The sequence below is a fragment of the Neophocaena asiaeorientalis genome, unplaced genomic scaffold, assembly GCF_003031525.2.
Source record: "Neophocaena asiaeorientalis asiaeorientalis breed wild unplaced genomic scaffold, Neophocaena_asiaeorientalis_V1.1 scaffold251, whole genome shotgun sequence".
NCBI classification, from domain to species: domain Eukaryota; kingdom Metazoa; phylum Chordata; class Mammalia; order Artiodactyla; family Phocoenidae; genus Neophocaena; species Neophocaena asiaeorientalis.
Window position 1 is genome coordinate 7,724,764 of NW_020173377.1, and position 27,198 is coordinate 7,751,961.

Sequence of the window (27,198 nt, forward strand, 5' to 3'; positions counted from 1 at the left end):
AGTGCCATACTCCAAAAATTACTCCATCACCCCACCATCAAAGCTAACAAAACCATTAAAAATTTTGGCCCGATCATTGGGACATGAAAAAGTAGTCAGTACTAGAGTCAGAGAGTCTACAGCCATGGTGCTCAACCCTGCTAGACTTGGTGTTTGTTGGGATTTTTTATTATCATTCTTAATTGAGATATAGTTCAAATAACATAAAATTTACCATTTAAAAATGTACGATTCAGTGGGTTTTAAAAATATCCATAATGTTGCACAACCATCACCACTAATTCCATATTTTTATCACCCTAAAAAGAAACTCTTACCTGGTAGTAGTCGCTCTCCTTCCTTTCTTCCTCCAGCCCCTGGCAACCACTAATCTACTTTTTGTCTCTATTCAGTGCCTGCTTGTCTAGGAAAATGCCCCGTTTAGATTAACGTCCCATTCAGATTCCCAAAATAAAATTTTGAGATCATATAACCTATATATTCATATAAAATTTCAGATATGTTTATGTTGTGCAGAGTATCTCTGCATGCCCCTTGACATGGTTTGAATTTCTCCCATGTTACTAGCTATGCCTCTGCAGCGTCACTTTCAATGGCTGAAGGAATTTCATCAAATAGATACTGCACAAAGCACCTAACTAATCTGGTGGTGTTGTCATTTATATTTGAATATTGATTTTTTTAAAAATCTAGTGGGACTTCCCTGGTGGTCCAGCAGTTAAGACTCTGCCCTCCCAACGCAGGAGGCCCAGGTTCGTTCCCTGGTCAGGGAACTAGATCCTGCGTGCCCCCGTGGGCCGCATAAGACCCGGTGAAGTCAAATAAATAGATAAATGAATATTCTTTAAAAAGAAAAAAAAAATCTAGCAACCAGGTTTAAACACTTACATTTTGTATTTCCAAAACGAAGCTACCGTATTACACCGTTTTGTTTGTTTTTTTTTTAGCATCGGCATGTTTAGAAGCCTGGCATGGAGGTGGGGGAAAGCTGTGAAGCCCCTCTGTCCTTATCACACTGTGTGTCTGGAGCGAGGCTAGCTCTTTTTTATCATAAGGAATTTGGTGGCAATCTCTATAGGACATTTGCTCCTCAAAAGTATCTCCCAGAGATTCTATTATAAAAGTCCCACGGTTGCTATGTTAAGCATTAAAACCATACGCAGACGAATATCAAAAGAGGATGATGTTCATTTGGCATTGTTTGGTACCAAGCATTACCTTACGCACTCACAGTCAGTCTCAAAGCCATAAAATCTTATTTCGCAAAATGTAACATAAGCACCCCAGTTAGACTTGCTTCAGATTTCTAACACGAAAAAAATGAAAAGAAAAAGAATAAAAAGGCCTCTTCTATGATTTAGGTGTAGGAACTAACTGCACAGGCATTTGCATTTGTATGAAGGGGGCCGAAACTCAGCTTCAGAATCAGCCAGGATTTTATTCTTTTCTTTTACTTTATTAGGGAAGCAGAGACTATGCTGATAAATCTTCCTTCCGTCTTCTGGTACACTTAAAAACTCACTTTTGAGCTCCACTGGCTCCATTATGTTGAACTTTGGTATTAAGTACGAAGGGAGGAAAAGAGTAGGTGTGTGGGTGGAAAGGAGGAGAACAGAGGGAAGCAAAGGGCCAGGAGTGAAGGGACAACCATGGGGCCACCGTATCTGTGAGCCCTCCACTCAACAATGGCAAAGCAACAATATACAGCGTAGAGAACCGGAAGGCTGCCACAGAGGCGCAGGCTTAACAGGAGACCCGCCAATGCACATGCGGCATATGTCCTGTTTCCTAGACACTACCTCCCATGAGCTCGTTTGACTTCCGTTTCTGTTTCAGAACTCCATGATTTAGTTTCTGTTTTAGCATTTGAACGATAATAATTTTACTACAAAAGGTAAATGTCTTGTAAACGAATGTGAAACACATTGCTTGGCAAAGTTTACAATGTCACGATTTATAGCTCCAACACCAAGGCTCTCTCTGACCTCAAAGATAACATACTGAAGGAGGAATGTGCTCCAAATGACTTTTTATTAGTTGTGATTTTATATATGTGTGATTAGATGTGATTTTTTGTTAGTTCTTGTAACCGCCCCCTATTAATTTGCATGCACATAATAAGCACTCACCTTCACAGTTTGTCCGGCTTCGGGGCCATCCTAGAAATGGGGGGAAAAAAAAAAAAAGACAGAGGTGAGAACATAGATGGTATCTCCTGCTTATTCAGAAATATTGCCTGTTAATAATTTAGATCCAATTTCATTGTGTGTTCATTTATAGTTTCCTCATGGGGACCATTTGCTTCGAACGTAGGGGGCCCCACAGTTCTCCATTTCCGCTTGAGAGTAAAAAGTTATGTATAAAAATGATATAAATTATCCAGTGAGTGAACCCCTTTCCTACTTTTCATGCTCTTTGCTTTTGGCTATGGTTTTAATTGCATTAAAGGAAGACTGGAAATACTTGGGGAGGTGAAGTATCACACCTTTTGGTTATCTTTAAACCAGATGTAGCTTAATTAATGCCTGATTACTTGAAGTCTCTCCTCAGGAAATTGCTATAAACATAATCCATTAAGCAAGAAGCAAGAATATGGGCTGTCTCATGTAGAAGGAGCACCCAGAGTGGGCCCTTTCTGGCTCTTCTGACCTTGGGAGAAAAGGTGCAAGTGTTTATTGTAGCTGAGCTCTTTTCCCATCCTGGGTCCTTCCCTCGGCTTTCTGAAGCCCAGCTGAACTACTTGCTTAGCTAAAAAATAAGCAAACTCGCCAAGTCATCAGCCACAATACAAAGCAAAAGCAAGTAAGTGCTCAGCTGGTTGGGAACAGCATAACATGCGACGTTTCTACGATCAGAAATTTCAAAATGGAATGACAACTCTGAAAATTTAGGTTAAGGCTTTCTACTTCTAAGACCCAAACTACTTGGGGTGAGAATTCTTGCCCTGCTATGGCGACGATTAAGCAGACCTGTGTAATCAGTGGTTTTCAAACTTGGAGTCTCAACCTATTAGTGGGTCATAAAGTCAACCTGATGGCCTGTGACCAGCACTGAAGACAAAAGAAATCAGATAACAGAACAAAAACTATTAGACTGTACAGAATAGGTAAACACTGCTTTGTGAAGTTTCTGTTTCCTTTATCTACATGTCTGTAGGGGGAGAGGGGAATATATGATTGTGAAATAAATATAAATCTTACTGTACGTTAAAGTTTTAAAAAGTTTGAAAACACATATATGAAAGTACTCTAAGTGCTTTATATAATAGCAACAGTTTCTACATTTTTTAACATCAGTTTCTATACTTTTGGAATTAAGTTTCTAGCAAATCATGTTAGATAACCAGCACTGGCCATTTCCTATGTATGTGAATTTTCTTCTAGTATTCCATTAAACACTGACAGATGTCTTCACCCAGTTGCCTTCATTTGGTCTCTCTGGAAACATGATTTGCAGCATCAGCTTAATAAACCCACCCTGAGCTTAACTACCTGCCTGAAGGTGACTCAAAGGGGTTAATACACAATACACACAGACAGACGGACACACACACACACACACACAACCCCCCCCACACACAGTATTTTACAAGGAAGTTTAGATACTCTTGACACAGACATGGTGGCAAAAGTTTTTTTTAAAGAATGCAGATGAGGGAATTCCCTGGTCATCCAGTGGTTAGGACTCCATGCTTCCACCGCACGGGGCACAGGTTCAATCCCTGGTCGGGATACTAAGATTCCGCAGGCTGCATGGCGCGGCCAATAAATAAATTAAAAAAAAAAATGAAGATGAGCATTTCTAGTCAGAGTCTTTCACGACCTGAAAACAGTGGCCTTCTCTATCTGTTCTCTTTTAAAGTCTACGGTGGAGAGCTGAGGAGGGTAGAGGGAGGATGATAAATATCCAGTTTGCCTAAAGCACTGAGCACAAGGTCTTGCATCATGAAACCATCCACTTCTTTCCAAAGGGTTTTTGGAGAGTCATCAAATCTCAAGGCCACACAGGTCTTTAATTACGTATAGATACCTGAAGCTCTTTCCATGGGCGGTAGGAAGGGGCTCATGGTATATTACTACCTGAAGATTCAATCAATTCCCACAGCTGATGACCCACCGCCGACCTCCTCCTCCCACACTGACAAGCATTGGCTCAGACTCGGCCTAGAGATCTCTAGTGATTGGGGGTCTAGCTTCTTTACCAGGAAGGAGGCCACAGTGAACACTCAATCAATCCAGCTTCATACCATAAGCAATCCATAATCAATCACTGAGGCTTGAATTAAAAAGGTCAGCCTTGTGAGGGCGAGGCCCTACCTAACCTGCATATCTCTATTCCCCTAGAAATAGAGCAGGGCTCAAAACATATTTCTCCTGGAATCAAAATGACATGTCCAGCCCCAGTTCCAATAAAAGATCTGGAACGTCTTCATGCTCATCACATACATCGCACGTCCAGTACTCCCAGCTGCTTGGTCAACAACCCTGCGCGCATTGCCTCCGCTGATATCCCACCCTGTTCACCAAGTCCACGTCGGGGCCTTGTGGATGGTAGGGTGGCCCTGGATGAGCGAGCTATCTGTGCACTCACCTGCACGGAAAAGGTGAGAGAGGTGCCCTGGAAATGCTTTTCCACTGCCGTCCCGACTCTCTGTGCTGCCAGAAACAGGTCGGCCACTTCATCGGGATGCAGGTCTCGGAAGCGCTCCACTGGCCGGAGGGGACACACGAGGACATCTGCAGTGAGGTCTGTTAAGGTACACTCTGCTTGCTTTAGGGACCATTTTTACCAAGAAGTTTATACCCACAGGCTTGAATCCCCTTGGCCCAGGGCCTGAACTCCCAAAGGCTAAGGAATAAAAGAACAAATATTTACCAATCACTGAACTCCAAGGAATTCAAAGACAGCTTACAAACATGGTTCATTATACCTTAAAGGAGAAGCTATGGCGCACTGAAGAAATTCTCTTAAGAGAAAAAGACATCAGTGTTCAGAGAGACTTAAGTGCTGGCTGAAATAATTAGGCCACGAGGCAGGATCTATGCTGGACCGTTATCTCCTGACCCCTATTCTCAAGCAGCCAAAGGCCCTGGGTTGGAAAAGCAACTGGAATATTCAGTTGGTTTTTCTAGAAAGAGCATCACAATCAAAACTTTAATTTCAATATCTCTGTAGAGAAATATGGAATCAAAAGACAATAGTATTTCATTTTTAAAAGGAGTATAGAGATTCTGAAAATGGTTCAGTGAGCTTCATTTATAACAAGGAGATGTGCCACACAGTCAAGCAGTTGATGACAAGCATTCCTCAAACTGATTATTAAGAATTCAAGAAGGCAGTTGAAGGTAAATCATTAAGTTAAAACAAGGGGTGTCTGCTTGTGCGAATGAAGCCATCTTAATGTATTCTATTAGTCAGACAAATCAACATATTTACATTATTGGTCTGAACAAACAACAAATTCTAGAGAAAAAGGATGCAGGTTTGATCATTTGTTGGTAGCAAATAAACATTCAGCGTCCCATCATCAATAACGTTTCAGTCCCTTTTTGTATTTGAACTCATAAGTGTATGGTATACACCTATAGACGTGGACACATACATGTGTATACACACACAAGCTACATTAATTTTTGTTCCGTTTTCAGGTACCAGCAGGAGAAAAAAAGCTAATGTTCTTTTCTGTTTCTTTCGTTTTTCTTGTTTTAAAAGAGCATGCTTCTGCTTTGAGCCAAGCAGCTAAGGGGCATAATAAAACCACAAGTCTACAGTTGCTAGTCTCACCAGAACACCAAGTACTTTAGCCCACCATACGAGTGGTAGGACTCAGGACCCAAGGGGATGTGCGCTGAGCTCAGCTGGGTGGGCCTGATTTCCATAAGACAGGGGGGAAAAGAGAGGGAAAACGGATTAATTTTGCTCATAATCAGGAAATTTATGTCAACGGTAAACTAGGAAAAGGAGTATTTGTTTAACCTGAGTTCATTTTTCAAGAGAGGAGAAGGGAGGCCTTTACCCACAGGGCATCTGATACTTAAAAAGATAATTATCCTTCTTTGGCAGGGCTGCTTTATTATCACGGGTCAATGAACCATTTAGAAATGGAGAATTTCCTTTCATTTCCTCTGAGCTGATTGCCAGCCTCCACTCCCACTGAGTTGCTTTTTTTGCTGTTAAAAGAGCCCTTTCCCCATCTTCCTCCTCCCTGCTTTAATTTACACCCTCCCTTAGGCTCTGACTTCACCAAACCACAGCAAGATGACAATTTTGCAAGCTTCCAACAATATTCATAATTACTGTGGTTGGCTATGTCTGCACACAGCAACTAGGTGGAGAAGGGAATAACGTTCTATTGAAACAACTGCTTACTGTGAAAACGGACGGAATGAATCTGGCAATCTTTGTGTCTAACGTTACTTTAGTAATATCAATGACATCTGAAAGGTTTTTTCCAATGCCATAAAAAACTGTATCTTATTACCTGTCCATTTTCTTACCCGGTGCTAAGAATCAGCTTGACCCAAGTTTAACGAATCAAACTGTTTATGGAACGGAACCAAAATGGTTGAACGTGTGAGATGTTCTATCCTGTACATACCTAACCGCAGGGTGATACATCACATACGTTTTTTACTGTAACTGAATATTAGTATAGAAATATAACATATCACAAAAGATTTCAACAGCTAAGCACATTCCCATTTAGGTGAATATTTTTCAGCAACCCATTTAGGCAACATTGTCCTGACATAATATTCCCTGCGACCCAACCTTCTGTTAAAAAGTCATCTTATCTGCATATCACACACAGACATTTTGATGCAAAAAATAAGATGAAATGGAGATTACTCTCAAGGGTGCTTACTTCTGCAGGTGGTCACGTGGGTGATCACTGTCTTCGTTCTGTTGGGACCCAGAGGATGGCCAAACAGCCAACTCAACCTAGAAATGGCCACACAGGTGGGTTCCACATCACTCTACACGGAAGTAGCTGGGTCTGGCATTACACACCGTGGGGCTCTGCAGCCTCTGGTTGCAGTGTGAGAAGCTGACCTGGCCAGTAGCAGATTCGCTAACCGTCACACTCCCTGGGGCCATTCTGGGCATCAGAAAGTCAGCATCAACCGTCTTCCCTCAGTTCCTTTACAACCAGAGAAGACAAGAGCCTGAGCCTTAACCTCACCGTAGGCTGCGTCCGGACTGATGCCTACCTACCTCCTGAGCCTCTTTTTCCTCACTCCTCTCTAGCATACTATACATCTGCCATATATGCTTTCTTTCTGTTCTTCAAACACACTAAGCTCCTTCCTAGATTTGGGGGGTTCGTCCTGGTTATTTGTTCTGCCTAGATCAATCCCCCCTGATCTTCACATGGCCGCTTCTTTCTTATCATTCAGAACCTAATTCCAATGCCACTCTCTCAAAAGAACAATGAACTGCTAGGGACTTTAAACTGCTACTTGCTTACTCGCTCTTATATCACCCTATTTTAATCTTTTCACAGCCCCCCTGCCACCAGCTGGCGGGTTTCTTGGCTGGTTACTACGTACCCAGATGAGAAAGGAAGCTCCACAAAAGTAAAGGCTTTGTCTTGTTTATTGCTCTTTCACCACCACCTACAACACCAGAGACGCTTAGGAAGTCTTGCTGGAATGAGAGAATAAATAATAAACCAGACCCTTGTATCAGCCACCTCTGAGTACTAAAACGCTGACAAAATGGAGATGACATTCATTTACTTTTCAATCATCTATACAAGATTGAGATAGTCTGCAATATATTTTTTTTAATTCAAAGAAGTATCCTTAAGATCTACCATGGTTAGAACTAATGTTAGATGAAAACTGGAGAAATGTAAACTCATTTTTAACAGAAACTAATTTTCACATGAGCCCAAAGGAAATAAAATTGTGAAGGTAAAAGCCTTTTTAAAAAACCCTTTTATAACTAGAAAGAAGTAGCTTCTAGAATACTCAGAGTCTCAGATAAACTGTATCTATTAAAATGCTGCTTTATATCGTGACTGAGACGTGTAACTCATTTGTTCCTTCAATGAACACTGAGCATCACTTAAGTGTGGACACTGTACTAGGCTCTGGGAACAGCAAAGGAGAATAAGAAGGTGTTCCTGTCCTTCCGGTCCGGGAGACAGGCACTGAAATACACAACCGCAGTACTGTCGGAGGCACAGATAGCAGCACAGAGGGCTGCCCAATGCAGTGGGGACCTGGGACATCTGAGTAAGGCAGGGGTTCTAGAGTAACCATGGGGAACCTCTGAGTGGGATGAATTATCCCATGGCTACCTGAAAATATAAAGAGGTTCATAAAGAAGTCAAAGCAGATCAGCAAACTTTTTCTGCAAAGGGCCAGATGGTAAATATTTTAGGTTTGGTGGGCCATATGCCTAAGGAGCCATAGATAATACGAACACAAATAGATGTGGCTGTATCCCAGGAAACCTTTATATACAAAAAGAGGAGCCTGGCCAGATTTGGCCCGTGGGCCTTGAAGTGTCAGCCCTTGATTTAGAGGAATCACATCAGAAAAAAATTAAGTAAAGGAAACTGAAAGTATTGTGGGGGGAGGGTATTCCTCTTTTCCTAAATTGAGGACTACAATGTTATCTTAATAGCATATTAGAAAAATATTACGTATCTTAAAAAAATTACCTTTCTAAGAAAAATATGTCAACACGGTAGAACATTTTCATGACTCTGTAATCATTCTGATGCTTTTAAAGACTAATCACAGCCATAAAATGTGTCGTGGTATTGACACCACATAGATAAATCACGAGTATTACTCCCCATTACAACTCAAGGAGTTTCTGCCACTACCAAATGGAAAAATGAAGCATGTGATCTGCAAACACGTGAGAGCACCAAAACAGTGTGTTATTCACAAATTCTTCTGAGAATACAATTATTTTCTCAAAATAAGTGCACAAGCCTTAGAAGAAAATACCATATTACCCGAAGATGGTGGGTACCATGTGCTCCATGTTGTTCCTAGACAAGCAACTCAGGGAAAGCGAATTAATTTTGAAGAACAGCAGACGGCTCTTGAAAGTCTTCTGCCACTGTTTATATGCCAGTTGTTTTAAGGTAATATCACAGGTGCTATATAATTTAATTTGGAGACTCTTAGGCCTTGTTAGCGGGCAAATCCCATATTGCGCATGGGCTACAAGAACACACTTTCCCCTGGGTCCTCTTTGCGTAGAATTAACACCTCTGAAGGGACTTTTTAGCCAACGTGCATGATAACCCTCAAAGAAGGTAATCTACTCAATTGAATTTAATATGTTTATCCAGTACTCATTATGTCTGAAAGCCTGTGAAAGAGATTATCAAATGGGATCTGGCCTCTCCCTATAGTCTAAAGGAGACACATTCATTTAGTAATAACAGTTTTTTTTAAAGAAGAGAAGGTCAATAATTATGATTTAGTTCCTATGGTCGACAAAGGGATGTCTCACAGCAGAGGAAAATCAAAGAAGACTTTTTAGCGCAGATGAGATTTAAAGCGGACTTCACAAACAGGAGAGTGAACCAAACACAGGGTTGGCTGGCAACTCACTCATCCATCCACCCCACAACTACAGCCTCCTTTCAGTCCGGGGTTTGTGTGAAAATTTAGGATGCCAAGATGAATGTGACAGAGTGACTGACCTTGAAGTGTTCACACTCTATTATCCCAAACCATCATGTAGCATAAACAGATCATAGGACACTGAGAGACGAGTGCTGTTGATAGAAATCAGTACAGGATGTTGTGGGAGCATAGAGAAGGCAGGATCTAACTCCGCCTAGGGGTGTTAGACAAACTTTTCAGGATGGTCCTGCATTCCCATTTTCTAAAATCAGAAACTATTTCTCCACATTTGGACCAAAATCTATCCTTGAAAATGGCCTAGCAATTTATGCATCAAAGGAAGTTGTCGGGTATTCTTCCTTTGGCCAAAATCACCGTTTCATTTATATATGGACTCTCGCTGATTTCATCTTTCCAACAAACCAATGGAGGACTATTATAATTCCTATTTTGCGGATGAGGAAATTACAGCTCACAGAAAATAAGAAATCTGTGCAAGACAGTTCACTCCGTAGGAGACTAAAACTAGAATTCAACCCAAATCTGTCTGATTCCGAAGTCCACGTTGTTAAGCATAGCATCGTGACGTTACACTTTGTATAGCTTTCATGACTCAGTCTCTGCCGGTCCTCTCATTAAAAGTGTGCCCTCTATACGCAGAGTCCTTCTGTTCATGGAAGAGAATCACACTTCATGAAATACAGACTGTGCAAAACTGCTAACTGCCTGAGGAAAACCCAGCCTCAAATGAAGAAAGCGGAGGGGACGTACAACCTCACGGTGGAAGGAGGCCTCAGTGCTGGGCAAAGGAAACCCTGAGAACGCCCTTGTTCTAACAGAGAACTGTGAACAAGCGGATCAAGAATGAGAGAGCCATCTCTATCAGCGGGAGGAAGTAAGAGGGATGCAGAGCCTGAATTGTTGCCCTTTTCCAGCTTTGAGCTTCAGTTTCTTCAAGGTAACTCGGGCTCCCCTGGGTTGACAGATAGGAGGAAGATTAGGTATTACAGTCTATGTCAATGAGTCAGGCTGTCAGACACACTGAAAATCCCATTGCCTGTTGGACAGTCTAATTATTGGGAGCCATTGACTTTCTCATAGCATCATTTATATCACCAAGGACTACCAGAAACTGGGTAATGCCTTTTCTTTCCCTCTTCTTCTCCACTCTCACCATCAGCCCAGAAGTGACTGTCTCTGTCCTTTTGCATGAACATGTAGGGTGTTTTTGCCACGTTAAAGTGGCGTGGCAACATACCAGACCCTGTGCTGAACTCTTGCTGACACACAGCCAGTTCAGGATACACACAATGCAAGAAAGAAATGAAATGGAATCTTTACACCAATGAAACACCTGAAGACATTGTGGTAGCTTATTCACCAATATTAGCACAAGAATCCCTCCCATCCTACACGCCCCTTTGCAAAGTGACTTTGCGGCTCCTCTCACCAAAAGTTGGAGTCTATTTCCCTTCCCACTGAGGTTGGACTGGCCTGTGGCTTGCTTTGACCAGTGGAATGTGATCAAAGTGTTGCTATGTGACTTTCCAAGGTCAGGCCTTAACAGACGTTGCAGCTTCTGTTTTTTCTGTCTTTTTGGAACCCTGAGACCAACACGCTGTGGAAAAAGTCCAGCTAGGCTACTGGAGACAGGAGCCAAGTGAAAGAGAACTAAGGTACCCCGGCTGAGAGCCAACAACTGTCGTGAACCACAAAAACAACTGCAAAGGTCTGGTGGAATCAAGAACGAAATGAGATGCTGTAAAAGTGAGAATTGTCCCAACAATATCAAATGATCATTAAGTTGCTACACAGTTATTCCAAAAAATCTGATAAGTTTGAAATTTGCTCATCAAAGATAATAACTGAGGATTTAAAAAATAATTTTTATGAGCATTTCCATGACAAATATGAAATATTTAAATATAGAGTCATGACACAGAAATGGAAATGTACTGATTCAGATGATTAATTAAAGACAACAGCAGAATATTATTCTCAGCGTTGCTCAGACTTGCTCCCATCTATTTTGCCAAATCTGATCTACTCTAGGGATTCAGAATAGAAAAGTCACTAAAATAAATCAAACCATCAAAATATCACTGATCCCAATGAAGCCGATTAGCATGTGTATATATGAATATGGAATAAGTCGACATCAAATAATATGATGAAGAATTAGTCATTCTTCTGAACTAATAAAAAAAGAAGAGTCTGTATTCATCTCTACTGTAGATCAGTATGTAGTTTAGTGACAAACAAGGAACTTCCCAGTTTGCATTGCAGACTTCTGTAGACCCCGTGTAACGAATTATTTGCTCTAATAAATAATCCTAGTCCTTGCAAATGCTTAAAATAATTCTTAATGTCACTTCAAAAAACAACACCAGGATGACTGTGAGGTATTTCTGAGAAAAGACTCAATTGACTTAAGTGGCACAGTTGCAGAGTTTTGAATCAAAGTAGGTGGCATCTCAAAAGTAATCTACTACTTGCAATGTAGGTAATTCTGTGATTTTTTTTTTTTTTTAAGCAGAAAGGTAGAAATATTGTCCAAGAAATGAACCAATACAATTCTGAAGAAGCGTCTTGACAGTTTGGGCCACACCTTTCTTTATGGGATATTAACAAACCCACTTCAGTAACTCAAGACTTCATAGAATATTCATCAACCATAAGCATAAATGGCATGAATGTAATTTTAAGCAAATTTAATTTGCAGAGTATGATAAATTCCAGCACAATGTAATTAAGATAATGATAGTATTCTGCTCATACCTGGATCTCAATGCAAGCACCTCACAAGTATCTTCTAGAATTCTCATGTTGTGTCCTGGAGAATGCTTTGGGCCAAAGATACAACAAGTCCTTAGTCAACTGCGGGAGAGGAATCAGGTATCTTTCCCCTGGCAGATCTGCCCTGAGCAATCCCCAAACTTCTGCACCGATCTGGATGCTTAGAGGGGAGAATCATATTCGTACGGAGAAGTAAATGGGTGGCTTTCAAAGAAAGTAAAATGAAAGAGGAGCCCGCAGCTGGGTGCACTCTGGTGCAGATTCTCTGGTTTAAATTTCACATAGTCTGTGAATATTTCAAGGCAAAAGAATCCTATATTGATTATCCCAGGAGAATCAGAATTGGAAAAAAAGTTACATGCTTATATTAAACTAAATATGTGGGAGAAAGTAAATGATATCAGTAAGGGAAGGAGAGGATATACAACATTTGTTTGCGGCCTATTATGTCCTAGTGGTAATCAGCAATGCATTGAGGTAGATAATATCACCCCCATTTTTCCACATTCAGAAGCAAAGGTCAAAAAAAGTGATACTATATATCCAAGGTCACACAGTTCTGAAGTGAGAATCCTGGACCATGCAGTAAAATTGTCCATGCTGTTTCAATGCTTCCCAAGGTGATAAAAGTCTCCAGGTACCTAGTGCAGTGTTTACTACAGTGGTTCCCCAGAACACTGCTTCCATGAGATGTTATTAGACATGATAGAAGAAAAAAAAAATTGTGTAGTCAAAGGAGATTAAGAAACACTGAATGAAATGAGGTAAGTCTTTACAGCAGGACTCATCAGGATATATCATGTACTAATGTGCGTTCTGACTTAAAAAAAAAAAGAGAGAGAGATACGAAGCAGCATTTCTCATATGCTTTTTTTTTTCTTTAAACAGTAAGACTAATTTTTTTTTTCTTTTTTTGCAGAACTCTACATACGACAAGTGTTCCAAAGGATGTTGGGACTACTGAGCCTCCTTTACCTACACACAGAGATGCCTGAAGATCTCAGCTTTTTAACCGAAAAGTAGAGTAAATATCCTATGAGCAAAGCAAGAGGGCCTTCTGCCTAGTGAAACAGGCTGAGAAGCTGAGCATTAAAACACATCAAATGGAACACGGCAGTCATTAGTGAAACTGGCTCACGATTTCCATTCTTGCCATTCCAGGCACATGACAGGATTATACTTCCTGTATCCTTGCGCTTGGGTGAAGCTGAAGGAATTCTGGCCAAGGAGTCGTGAGCAGAAGTGATTATGTCAATTACAAACTAGAGCATTCAACTGCCAGTGTGAGACCTCAAACCTCTCTCTCCTTCTGCGAGGCAACCAGCAATGTCACTGTGCTTTCAGGACCAGGACCAGCCCTACAGGTCAAGTAGGGGGCTCTGCTCATCACCTGTTCTCCCAGGGACTACAGCAAGTTAAATGGGTTTCATCTCTTTTGCTAACTCCAAGTAATTTGTGTAGCTGCTTAGAACAGTATGGTGAAGAGGATTCTGAGGCCTTGACAGGGATAAGGAGGGAAGAATGGGGAGATTTATTAGTTTTAGCTGCCATGAGGGAAGGAAGAATACCAGCATATACACAAAGGATCTGCCATTCTTTAATTAGAAAGCAAAAGAAATACTTTTTCCAAGACTCCTTTTCCCCTTCCTTAATGATATGGAATCATTTCTAGGTCTTACAATGTCTCTGAGTAACCATTACAAAAATTCAGTATTATTGGTATGGTCCTGCAAATATACAGAAGTATGTGAACTTTAAATCACTCTGGTTAGGAGAGTATTGAAAAAGAAATTTACTGCCACGCAGAAGTATCTGTCCATAATGTGCCAACATAGGGGTGAGAACACACCACAATGACAATGTTGTAAAACGCTCTTAGGTGTTAAGAGTTGGAGAAGTATTTCAATAGAAGAGGAATAAAGTACGCTCAGCAGCTGAAAGAAATATTTAAGGATCATTTCCAATGAGTGATATAAAAAAATTTTTAAAAACCACACATACACTCTGCTGTGAGAATGACTTCAAAAACTCTGTGAAAAGCTTTTTCGTCTAGTATAGATCAGAAAGTAATGCTAAAGATCTGCAATTCATGGGAGAGTTGCTGGAAAACCACAAGCAAGATAAATAATTTAACAGCACTTTACCACGTACACATTTATATTCTACCCAGTTTGGGAATAAGGAGAGAGCACGTTGAGTTTCTACTTCCATGGGGTGGCCAGATCGAAACCCAAGCTCCCGTGTAGATAGCATCCTTCCAGGGCAAGTTCTATCAGGTCCTGAAAAGCATGGATTCCAACTTCAGGTTTGTTTATGCCCCTAAAGAGCCACCGAAAATTCCATTTCCCATCAGATCTTCAGCGCAGTTGGACAAGCCGATGAAGCAACCTAACATCACATTCCAGATACCACATGAAAGCAAAGAGCAGCCAAACTATAAATATAGAACAGAGAGACTCCTTAATGGGAGAAAAGAAATAGAAAATGGGAAAAGAAAGAAGAAGACCTTAAAAGGGAATATTTAGCAGGTAGCACATTCTTAGAAGATATGAAACATTCGCTAGCAGTCAGGTTCACCTGGCACCATACATAGTGTTTGATGCAGGGTAGGCCTTTAATGAATATTTGATGAAAGAGCAGATGGCATGTGTGCTTATTCATTGCTTAATCTAGGAAAACTTTCTAAGAGACCACTGAACCAGACCAGACTCAACTTACTTACATGAAAATAATTGAGGGAAATGCACTTAAAAAAAAAAAAAAAAGAGCTAAGTCCTGAATTCCTAATCAAAAAGACACCCAGCTAAAATCCGAGAAAGATAAATACTACATGGTACTCCATATATATGGAATCTAAAAAAATAAAACAAACTAGTGAATATAATAAAAAAGAAGCAGACTCACAGATATAGAGAATAAGCTAGTGGTTACCAGCGGGGAGGGGGAGGGAGGGGCAATATAGGGGTGGAGAAGTGGGAAGTACAAACTACTGGGTGTAAGACAGGCTCAAGGATGTACTGCACAACACAGGGAATGCAGCCAATATTTTTAATTAACTGTAAAGTAACATTTAAAAATTTTATTAATAAATTTTTAGTCTAAATAAAACAGTCCATCCTTTACCATGGAAAAAAATTTTAAAAATAAAAGACACCCAGCTAAAGGCATAGCAAACAATAAATATAAGATGACTTTCCCTTCACATACCAAAGGCGGTGCTTACATTTTAAGTGGAAAACCTGTAGACCATTAACTCACTGGAGCTTGGAAAGATCTGAGAATAACAATGTTGTATGCTCTTTTAGTGACAGTGATGAAATCTCTTCTGTGACAAATATAAATGTTGACAGAAAAATTATTTCTTTCAAAAAACAGAAAGAGAGCCTTAATTATACTTACTTGGCATTCTCACAGATTCTGAATTTAACCCCCCCCCCCAAAATGCCCATCCTCTGTGAGTTAGCAATCTGAGAAAATGATGTGAGAATATTTCATAGTGGAAAGTATTCAGCAAGTGTTTAACGAATGACCTTCTCAGTGAATTACTAAAGGAAGCCCATAAAGCCAAATTTTGGAGGAAAGGGTAAAGACAAAACACTTTTTAGGACTTCGTATGTTTTTCATTTATTCATTAAGTATGAACTAATTAAGATCATTCTATCTGGTAGGTAATGTGTAAGACACTGAGAAAACAGCACACACCAGCCATAGGCATCCCTTCCCCTCCAAAGGTGTACATTCTAGAGGGTGAGCAAACAAAAGACAAGAAACAGATCAAAATGCAGTCTCTATTGTGAAAGAGACAAGGGTTGACAGGAAAAAACAGAGATGCATTGATGCAAAGGCAAGCACATTCCAAGCCAACACTGCTAAACCGGGAACAAGCTTGGCCTGCCTATCTGGTGTGTCAGGAAAGTGTGCAAGCTCTCTGCAGCCTTGGTTGGCAGTTTGGATTTATTCTATGTGCCTGGGGAAGCCTCTAAAACATTTCAGCCAGTGGGGAGTGGAGGTTTATGACAGAATCTGAGTTCTCTTTTAGAAAGATCATTCTAAATGCTGTGTAGGAAAAAAAATAAATAAAGATTCAATCAAAGCAGGGATGAAAGCTGAATGCCACTGTGGATGCCTTTACTGGAGACTAGATAAGAGATTCAAAACAGGTCTGAACTATGGTGGTGGCAGTGTAGGTGCAGAGAATTTGAGATACATTTCTGAGGCAGGAGCAACAGGACTTACGGATGTGAGTGGGAGGCAAAGGAAAGAGGGAGATCAAAGAAGATTCCAGGGTTTTGGCCTGAGTACGTGTGGGGAAAGTGATATAATTTAGGAGATTGGGGAAGGGAGGCTAGGTCATATGGCTCAGCATTTAGAGACCCTACCTTCCTGAATTTACATTTCCCAGGACCAACTAAACAGACTTTCCTAACCTGCGTGTGTAGATGGACTCCAGGGCTTCTATGAAGCTCCTGAAATTGTTTGCAAAATGGTGTGTGTGTGTGTTGTTCTCCTATAGTCTTCATTAGGCAAAAAATTCTGTCTCCTGACTCCAACAAAGATAAGAATCACTCATTTAAATTAGCAGAATTATCTGAAATTTGTCCCCAAGAGTGATTAAAAACAGGCTCACACTTTCATTCATTTTAGCTTAGAATCTAATAGACCCACTCCTGAAGAGTGAAAAAAAAGTTGACTGTGTCTGAGCAATGTGTCCATGAGAATGAACCCTCCACAAAAGACAAACGAAAGACTTTTTTAAATAGCCTAACACTAAAGTCATTTTAATCTGATTCAGCGGTGAACAATTTAAGACACGTCTCTTCCAACAAAAGACAGCGGGACACAAAAATGACTGTGCGATCCATTTAAAATGAAAGAATGGGCTAAATCATTAACAACAATACAAATGCAGAAAATTCTAGGAGGGGAAAAAAAGAAGAGTGAAAAACTCTAAGTAGCAAGTGATTTCCAAATGTTTCCGGAACAGGAAGCAAAAGACATTTTAATGTAACTCTGGTAACTTCCAGAATAGAATAAGTTAATCAGGCAGCCTCTAAAAACAAAAAGGTAATTCATTAAAAATAAATATTTCAGCAATGAACAACATTGCCAGAGTGTCAAGAAAGCATGCTTTTTCATGATAGCGATTTGTATGCAAATATAGCTCAGCATTTATTTACTAAACCCCCAAAGCCTGCAAAGGGAAAAAAAGTTTTGTTCGTTCCATCTGCTTAAACTCTTCTAATAAAGTCAACTGCCAATGACAGAAGAGGCTCTGACTTCTCTAAAACAATAATAATAGAAGAAATGTATTCAGAAATAGAGAGTTTCAGACAAGAAACTCCATCTAAGCCACTCTTTCTTCCTCAAATCTCTTAGCCTAGTGTCATTGTTAATGCTGGGTTAATATTTATACCAACTTTACAAGAGTGTTATAAGTTTTGGGGGTTTTGGAGTTTTGTTTGCTTCTAGAGAATAGCATATTTCAGACCATAAAGTAAAAGCTGAACAATGGTTGCTTAAAAACAAGGTCAGGGCTTCCCTGGTGGCACAGTGATTGAGGGTCCGCCTGCCGATGCAGGGGACACGGGTTCGTGCCCCGGTCCGGGAAGATCCCACATGCCGTGGAGCGGCTGGGCCCGTGAGCCATGGCCGCTGAGCCTGCACGTCCGGAGCCCATGCTCCGCGACGGGAGAGGCCACAACAGCGAGAGGCCTGCGTACCGCAAAAAAAAAAACAAAGTCAACAGAAGTGAATTCCTTAAAAACCTCCCTCTGTTCACCATACCCCTCTTTGCAACTTGCGTCTGTGATTTAAATACCACTACTCACCAACATCAGTGTCATCATTTAGAACCTAGAACCTCACTGATTCCACATTTAAAACTTCACCCTTATTTTGCCACAGTTCATTCTCTCAAATTATCTCTGTATTTTCCTTCCGCATTACAATTTAGAACATCACTGGAGTCAGGGTCTAGGAATTAGTTATTGTTTCTTCGTCCTCTCTAGTTGTAACTGTCTGAATTTTTCAAAACATAATTTTTAACAATAAAAAACCCTCAAAACACAAAACAAGCCTCTAAAAATGTTTAAAATATTAAGTTCGTTTAGAATTTGTAACTTTTTTCGGCCCATCATTTTTCAAGGTCTGTGTTTAGACAGCACAGCAGATAATACCGTTTGCCTAATGTTTAAATTAGGAGACCAAATAATCTAAAAGGATCTACAAAAATGCCAACTTAAACTCAAGATTTCTACATATTTGAATTTCATTTTGTATATCATCAAAAAAAATATTTAAGCATATGCCTAAGGAAAGCAAAAATTGTGGAAACAGATGTTCTGGCAGTTCCATAAGAGTTTTACGTTTACATATTGTCCTTGCTCCTGCAGGATCCTAAAACTCACTCCCATTTTCTTTATATGCTCAGATATGAAAAACATATCTTTGCCGCCCAACAGTCTTCTGGCATGGGGAATCAGACACTGGCCTCAATCTCTGTCATTACCAATGTTACCATCATCACCGCCATCTTTGCCATCATCACTTAAAAGAAAGTTAAAATTTCTTGAATCACAATCATTGCTAAAATGTGTCACGCATTTCTTGTTGATGACTGAAAGTTCCTCCAGTAGGCTACAATTTCAAATATTATGCCACAGAGTAGAGAGATTCCATCATCATTAACGTCTGTATAGGGAAAAAAACACAAGCCTCTCTCTGAAAAGAAACTCTTAGTCAGAATCTCATCTGGTTCAGCTTAATATAGGAAAAGGGGGAAGAAAAGGAAAATTCAAATTGGGAGGAATGAGTATTACAGATTTGCAATGTTATTCGCATCCCATGTCACTTTTTTCAAAGTCTGTCAGTGATTGTGGCTGTGCATCTATCACTCAGTCACACACAACCAGCAAAATATGCAGTTGTGTTGCCTACTGGTCTCCCACTGATTAAACCTTGGTGACTTTTTATAAAAATAGACAACCAGAAGAGGCAATTGGCCAACAAATATGCAAGTGCAACAAAGGAACAAAAAGTGATAATGCTGGAAGTGAAATGTGAACTGAATGTAAACGAAGTTACAGGAGACACAGTTGACTACTGGAACCATGCTGCTGTTGACGAGATGTGCAGCCCCAGGAGCTTAATGAAGACAAGCTTACTGACAAAAATGTACGAAGCTATTATGGTGAAAAGATGGAAGATGTACCAGAGGAAGTGATGCCACCAAAAAACTCAACATCGTCAAAAAATCTTTGTAGTTTACCACATTGAGAGCACTTAGGATAAAAAGCTGGAAATTGAAAGGAGTATGAAATTTGCCAAGGCATAGAAAAGATGCTCAGTCTGTGTTGAAAGCCATACTACCAGAAAAAGAAGGCAAGTGGTGTTCAAACTACTCTTGATAAGTGTTTTCCAAAGGAAAAAAATGCACTTTAATTTTCAATATTTCTAATGTTTTAAATTACACTGTACCAGTATTAGTATGCTGTATAAGTATTAGTGTTAATATTATTATTTTCCTATACACTTTTAACAGACAGTAGAATAGTTTTAAGTGTTTTGATGAAAATTTTAAAGGTCGGGCTTCCCTGGTGGCGCAGTAGTTGGGAGTCCGCCTGCCGATGCAAGGGACACGGGTTCGTGCCCCGGTCCGGGAAGATCCCCCGTGCCACAGAGCGGCTGGGCCCGTGAGCCATGGCCGCTGAGCCTGCGCGTCCGGAGCCTGTGCTCCGCAACGGGAGAGGCCACAACAGTGAGAGGCCCGCGTACCGCAAAAAAAAAAAAGAAAAATTTAAAGGTCATGGAACCATCGTCATTTTCACCATTGATGATTAAGATTGCTTTCCACGGTTCCAGTTTTAATGGCCATTTTTCAATCCCACAGTGCTGTACCCAGGGAAGACTGTCTGTACTTTAAATCCATGAAGAACACTGGGTGGGGCAAATAAAAGTTATGGCTAATGGGCCACACATTTAAAACCTGTGCCAGGAGCTAGCGTCATATTCAACGTGCATCTCAGTAATAGCGGGAGAGAGTGGGTTGAGGAAATTCAAGGACTATAAATGGCTTTAAAAAGATGTATTCGTCCAACATTCTGTCCAGGAAGGGTACACCTATTGTCATAGGCTCCTGAATTCCCCCAACAGACTGTCTGGCAAAAATAAAGTTGACAATTTATTTTTTTCCCCCGAATAGCTTAGTTGAGAACTGCTGTTATCAAACCTCCTGACCCCCGAATGCATCATTAATTCTGCCATTAAGCATGAAGTTTTCTCCACCAAATGTTCTCTTGTGCACAACTATTAAGGCAGGGGATTACACAACAGGAAGGTCAATACCATGCATGTCCTCTATTTCATATGGATGATGAAGCACAAGCAAAATTCCTGCCAAAATCCTTGGTTTGAGACAACAAAGAAGATGCAGACATAGCTATAGCCTTCCCCTCACAATGCTCTACGATAGGCTCTTTCCATAGGGCATCACCTGCCACCAGTCTAAAAGCTCTTTAAAAACAAAGGCCCCATCTCATTCGTCCCTCAATCCAAAGGCCCTGGCTAGGTCTCAGTTCACATGTCACCTCTTAGGGGACTTGTCCATTGCACTTAAAGCACCCTTCTTCCGTAACTCTTCGTATGTTTGTATCTTTCAGAACCTGTTTCAAACGCTGGAACTGTAGTATCCCCTTATGTTTACTTACTTCCTATCTAGAATATAAACTGGACTGAGAGCGGGAGTCAATTTTTCATCTGTTTCCTAGTACCCAGCTGAGTTCCTGGACAGAAAGCACTCACCTAAACACTGAATGAATGGGTGGGTGAGTGGGTGGGTGGATGAAATGTCTGAGTGAATGACTATTTGAATGAATGTTCGTTGAAATAAATGACCAATCAATAAATGAATTAAAGTGAAACTATTATCTTACTTTAATAAGTAAAAGGTAGATCGCTGTTATTCTCCTAGATGATGTTTCATACCCACGAACGGAAAATTCTCTGGGTTGGCTTCCTTTTCCTAAGTTTTGCCCTCAGACAAATCTAAACGTGAGAATTCTTCCAAGTGGGTGAGCTCCCCACATCCAGCCCACCATTTGCTAAGCTACAAGATGGAAGAGTTTCACTTTACAGCAGCATATGTGAAAACAGCTTGGGGATTTTTGTTGAGAATAAGCTCAAGATGGGTCGACAGAGAAATGTTGTTTCCACAAAACACATTTTTATCTCAGACTGTGAATGCAAGTCTGGTATTGGGTTGAGGGATGCGATTTCTCACTCTGATCTTTGTTGGCAAGGCTACTCATGGAGTTTTCTGTCAACTTGGGAACCACCAGGGACAGTATATAGCACATTCACAGAAGGAATAAGCATAGATATGGGAGAGGAGAGAAAAAGGAAAGGAATATACAGGGGCCTGTCTTCAAACTATAGCAGTGCAAAGGCTGTCATTTAGGAAGGAGAGAAGATGCAGGTTAACTGCCGAGTAAACAATAGAACAGAAAGCAACTAGTAAATGGTAGAAGAGGAGAGAACTTGAATCCAGTGTGTGTGATGTGGAGTGGCCCAGATCTGGATTCCTGTGCCATTTCTACCACATTTTACCCATTTGACTTTGGGAATACAAACTCTTTGAGTCTCAGTGACCTCATCTGCAAAATGGGTATTCATTCTGTTTGAACTGTATATTTCAAGGTAACCAAACAGCTCTAGAGATGGAAAGTTATTTAAGGTTCTTCAGCTCTAAAAGTGAAAGGGATAACAGATTTACACAAACCACCATTTTCAATCCCTAATGAGACAACGGAGTTACATAAAATTATTAATGGATAAATTAGGGCTTAGGTCAGGGGTTCTTAACCTGTGGGGAGTGGGGGGTAGAGTTCCAGAGACACTTAAGGGAAGATACATGGAGAGAAGAAAGGAAATACCTAAAGATGAAAAAGAAAAAAGAAAAGGTGTTTACTTGTTTTCACTAACTTCTAACTGAAATTTTACATTTCCTTAAATCACAAATGTAATCAACAAACCATTGTAACAGTAGTGCTTATGATGCTTTCATAATGTTTATCACATATTTTTAAAAATACAAAGCGATAACTATGGTTACTGCAGATACCCTGAAATATTATTTACTCCACAATGATCCATCAGCTCTATGAGGATTACAAAATTCTAGCAGTCATTATACCTGCCACCGGTTCTGGTTATTTACTATGTACTTAAGTAGTGTATATTTCACTGTATCATAAATTTGCTCTTTAACATTATATGAACTGTTATTCAGTAACACCAATTTCCTTTGTGTTTTTATAGACTTAATTTTCCTCATTTAAAAACCATTGGGAGAAGAGAGCTACAGGTTTTGCAAAGTGCCAAAAGGGACCCCTGACAAAAAAGTTTAAGAACTCCTGCTTTAGATAAAAGGTTAATGGGAACTTTATAATGGAGGAACCAGGATGTCACTACCTAAATGTGCTGATCAATTTCAGGACCCTAAGAGCGGGACATCCAGACATTGTGCCTCCTTACAGGATGTGATATGAAGCACAGGGCACTACTACAAATGCTTGGATCTGAAAATAATCAATCCTTAGACCACACTGCTTAGTGTGGTCTAAGCATCCTTTCTGCAAGGATGGAAATGTTCTATGCATATGCTACCCAATATTTCAGCCACAAGCTACACTTGAACTGTGGCCGAAGCAACGGAGCAACTCAATATTTAATTTTTTTTACTTAATTAATTAACTAAGATATTTCTGGCTGCATTGGGTCTTTGTTGGTGCACGTGGGCTTTCTCTAGTTGCGCAAGCTAGGGCTATTCTTCGTTGCCGTGTGTGGGCTTCTCACTGTGGTGGCTTCTCTTGTTACGGAGCACGGGCTCTAGGCGCACGGGCTCAGCAGTTGTGGCTCGCAGGCTCTAGAGCACAGGCTCAGTAGTTCTGTCACATGGGCTTAGTTGCTCTGTGGCATGCGGGATCTTCCCGGACCAGGGCTCGAACCCGTGTCCCCTGCATTGACAGGCGGATTCTTAACCACTGCACTAGGGAAGTCCCCTCAATATTTAATTTTTAAACACTTTTATTTGATACTCATTTAAATAGTCAGATGTAGTTAGTAATTACACTACTACACAACCGTCCTGAGGGCTAACTTACTTTTACAAAACACAGAAGGTAGAGAAACAAGTTAAATAACACCAAGGGAAAGCAAACAGAAAAATTCAGATTACAGAATGGTCTACAGGAAAACTGACCCAGCTTAAAAAAAAAAAAAGTCAATGTCACAAAAATACTGTATTAAAAGAGTACTAAAATAAATAAGCAAATATACTGTGAAGATCTTATTTGGATTCTGATCTAATCAACTGATGATAGAAAGACATTTTGAAACAATCACAGAAACTTGAATATAACGTTGTATCAAGAAATATTACTATTAAGTTTGTTAAATATAATGGCATTCTAGTTATATTAGGATATTTCTATAGTTTTTAAACATGCATGCCAATGTACGTAGAGTTAAGATCAAACTATTTCTAAGAACTGCCTTAAAATATGTGAGCAAAATCAGAAGAGTATAGATGAAGCAAGTATGGCAAAATCAAGATAACCACTGATTCTGATTGAAGGTAAATGGGCATCCTTTATACTATTATTACTTTTGAGTATTCTGAAGTCATCTACAATGATTTTTAAATGTGACAATGCACTGGATACAGAGACTGACACATAGTAAGCGCTCAGTAAATGTTAATAAGCAGCTATTGGCATCAGCATTATTATTCATGATCCCTAAAGCCCAAACTACAACCAACTAGTAAGTATAAAAGTTAACTTTGGGCTCAGTATAGGAACAAGTGTTTTAACAGTGAGAGGTCTATGAAGATGGAAATACACTGTCTCCAGAGGTGGTGGCCCACAGAATACTCCTAATAGCAAAAACAGCAGCATTTACTGAGCAGTTATAACATGGCAGACATGGGTCTAAGCACTTTCCACATATTCCCTCATTAAATCTTCGCAACAACGGCGTAAGAAAGGTACCCTTGCTATTCCCAATGGAGCGATACCAGCAGAGGTTGATCGCTTGGTGAGAATGCTGCAGAGGAGGGTCAAGGTGAATGGCTTTGCTAGTTGCCCTTTACCATCCCTGACAACCCTGAACTCTTCTGATTCAATGAACATGTCACTCAAATGAATTGTGCAGGCTAAGCCAGCTGGCTCGCACACAGCCAGGGAACAGAGAGCAATTCTTCGTTTCACTTGTTGAAAGGTCTTTAAACATCACCTTTCCCTTTCGAGTGGGAGACTAAACCCCTCAAGAATTTAATTATCTGTAAGCAAGCGGATAATATGATCAAGAAAATGCTACATTTCAACTACTTCTTTTATCCATTTTCAAATTTCCCATAAATTAGAGGGAAACATCTTCCCCAGGCTGCCATTTGACCAAGAAACGTCTATGGTATGTCTCTGTCAACATGTTTCAGAATGTAAATCCAGATTACAAAAACTAAAGTTGGTATAAAATCTGTCATCATATATTATATTATTTGGAAAGAAATATTGGTGACTTCATCCAGTATGACTGTTATAATAGTAATAAAATTGAATCTTGGAAGATTACACTTCTGGTCAAAGTAGTAAAATGTGACCTTATTCTATTCAACACTGACATTTATTATATTAATTCACATGTAAAAAACTGCATTAAAATGATATTAAATCCCTGGTTAGAAATGGGAATATTTAAGAACTTCAGAAATAAGATTTAACTTTACCAGTCATTCACAGCATTAAGCCTGTTTGATGTAAATCAAACTGAATTTCCTTCACCAATCTCTGGTTCAATTCTAACTTTATTATTACCACCATCTAATTCATAGAGTTTTTTTCTTTTTTTTCCATGATGCCTCTTCAAACATTTTATAAACCTTAACTTATTTTCATCACACCCTGGAGAAAAAGATAACATACAGCAATGGATATACAAACTTGACTCAGAGGATCAAGCCATCTGCTCATGGCAGAGAGATTCTCTTCACCCCAGTAAAATCATGCTTAATGCTGAGTTCCTATCAGTCACTGTACGAGGCCCCAGGAAGAGAACTAACGTCCAGGGGTGAGGGACCACAGGCAGACAGCTACATGGACTTCAAAATATGGCCACCATGTGGAGAAAAGGCATCATTTTGGATATTACACCAGCAAAGTGGTTTGTTTCTTAAGGTTGGCCAAGGTTTTAGAGGAAGGTCCCTCTCTTAAACATAAGTTCTGCAAAACTTTCAGTTTGGGGGTAGAACATGGAATAACACAATGAATTAAAGGCAAGGCCCAGACACACTGCCAAGGTTTGCTTTCTCTTAATCAGCCCAAAGTCCCAGGCTTGCCATGGTAGCTCTCAGCTCTTTGCAATTTGTTTCTCCCCATTGTCACTAACGTTTCCAGGCTCCCACCAAAATCACCTTTTTGCTATGTATAATATTTCCTCATACCTTACTTAATATTGTTTTCTATTCTGAATATCTCTGTCCTTTATATAATTAGGTTAAGCTAAGTGTTGCTGTGATAACAAGCAGCCCCCACGTTTCAGTGGCTGGTAACAACAAACCTCCTGCCTGTTACTGGTCCACTGTGGGCCAGTAGATCAGCTCTGTCCACCTTTGTTACTCAGGCATCCAGGTGGACAGAGTAACCACTAGCTCAAACACCCCTAGGAGACACGCCAGGGCAAAAGAAAACTCTGCAGGATCTTGTACCAGAAGTTAGATACTCAGTCCCAAAGTGACACAATGCACAGCCATGACTAGTCAGGAACCACAAGTACAATTCAACCACATGCCTGGATGAAAGGAGAAGTGAACATATTTGGTCACCACTACCACGGACTCCTTATCTCCAAGTCTCCCAGATCTTACAATTCTTCTACAGGGTGGCTTCTGCTTCCTCAGAAAGACAGCCCTGGTACCTTTTGATGAAAAGAAACTGTTCATACTCTTAATATACACAGCCCGTTATTTTACCTCTTAAGGCCCTTATGACTCTGTGAGAACACTGTCTCCATTGGGATTCTGTGCTTCCCACAATGCCTTGCTAGAATGATTGAATGAGGCTGTGTGCATAATGAGAGTTTTATCTCCAAAGACTTCAAATACCCTGGAGGCCAGTAACATTTGATATGTAATAAAGCTTAAAAAATTTTTTTCTTATTTATATTGAAAAGATACTTAAAACAACATTAAAAAGACCATAAAGATGAAATAAAAATGAGGCCATAATCTTACCACCCTAAACAAACAACTGTTTTCATTTCTTTTCCCTCTAGCCTTGTTTAAAGAATATCCATGTCCTTTACATATCTGTACTCAAGGTGCACAGAGAGATACGGAGAATTCTAAACAGAAGATAAGTGACTGCCCAGTCAACATGCTTTTTACCCTTCCCCAGGGCAAAGACCACATCAGGTCATATCTTAAGACTTATCTGTATTTTCCATAACATGAGTGCCAGTGATTTAAAGATGCTAAGCTATATAATAGTCACCATCATTTAGAAACAACAGTAGGTATATCCTTCACCACCAGTTCTACTCCTTGACCCAGCTCTAGAAGACATTACCTCCAGTGAGAGAAGCTTGGTTTCCATCATTAGAAGAAGGAAAAAAAGTAAGACTATGTGCTAAGTCTTGGACAATTGTAGAGAATAACAGTGGAAGGAAGAAAATTGCCAATGTTACAATGTTTTGGTTCATCATTAAGATACCATTAGCAAGAAACTAACACAACATTGTAAAGCAATTATAC

The 27,198-nt window shown here is 40.1% G+C and overlaps 1 protein-coding gene across 11 annotated transcripts in view; it reads right to left on the minus strand.

The window, feature by feature from the left end:
• Nucleotides 1–27,198, minus strand: part of FHIT (fragile histidine triad diadenosine triphosphatase) — a 1,420,480-nt gene that overhangs the window by 268,392 nt on the left and 1,124,890 nt on the right. For all 11 annotated transcript variants that reach the window (XM_024746516.1, XM_024746512.1, XM_024746515.1 and 8 more), the window contains 2 exons: nt 4,591–4,736; nt 2,130–2,159 (listed from right to left, as the gene is read on the minus strand). In XM_024746516.1, coding sequence (XP_024602284.1) covers nt 2,130–2,159; nt 4,591–4,736 — 176 coding nt within the window. The remainder of the gene's footprint in view (nt 1–2,129; nt 2,160–4,590; nt 4,737–27,198) is intronic.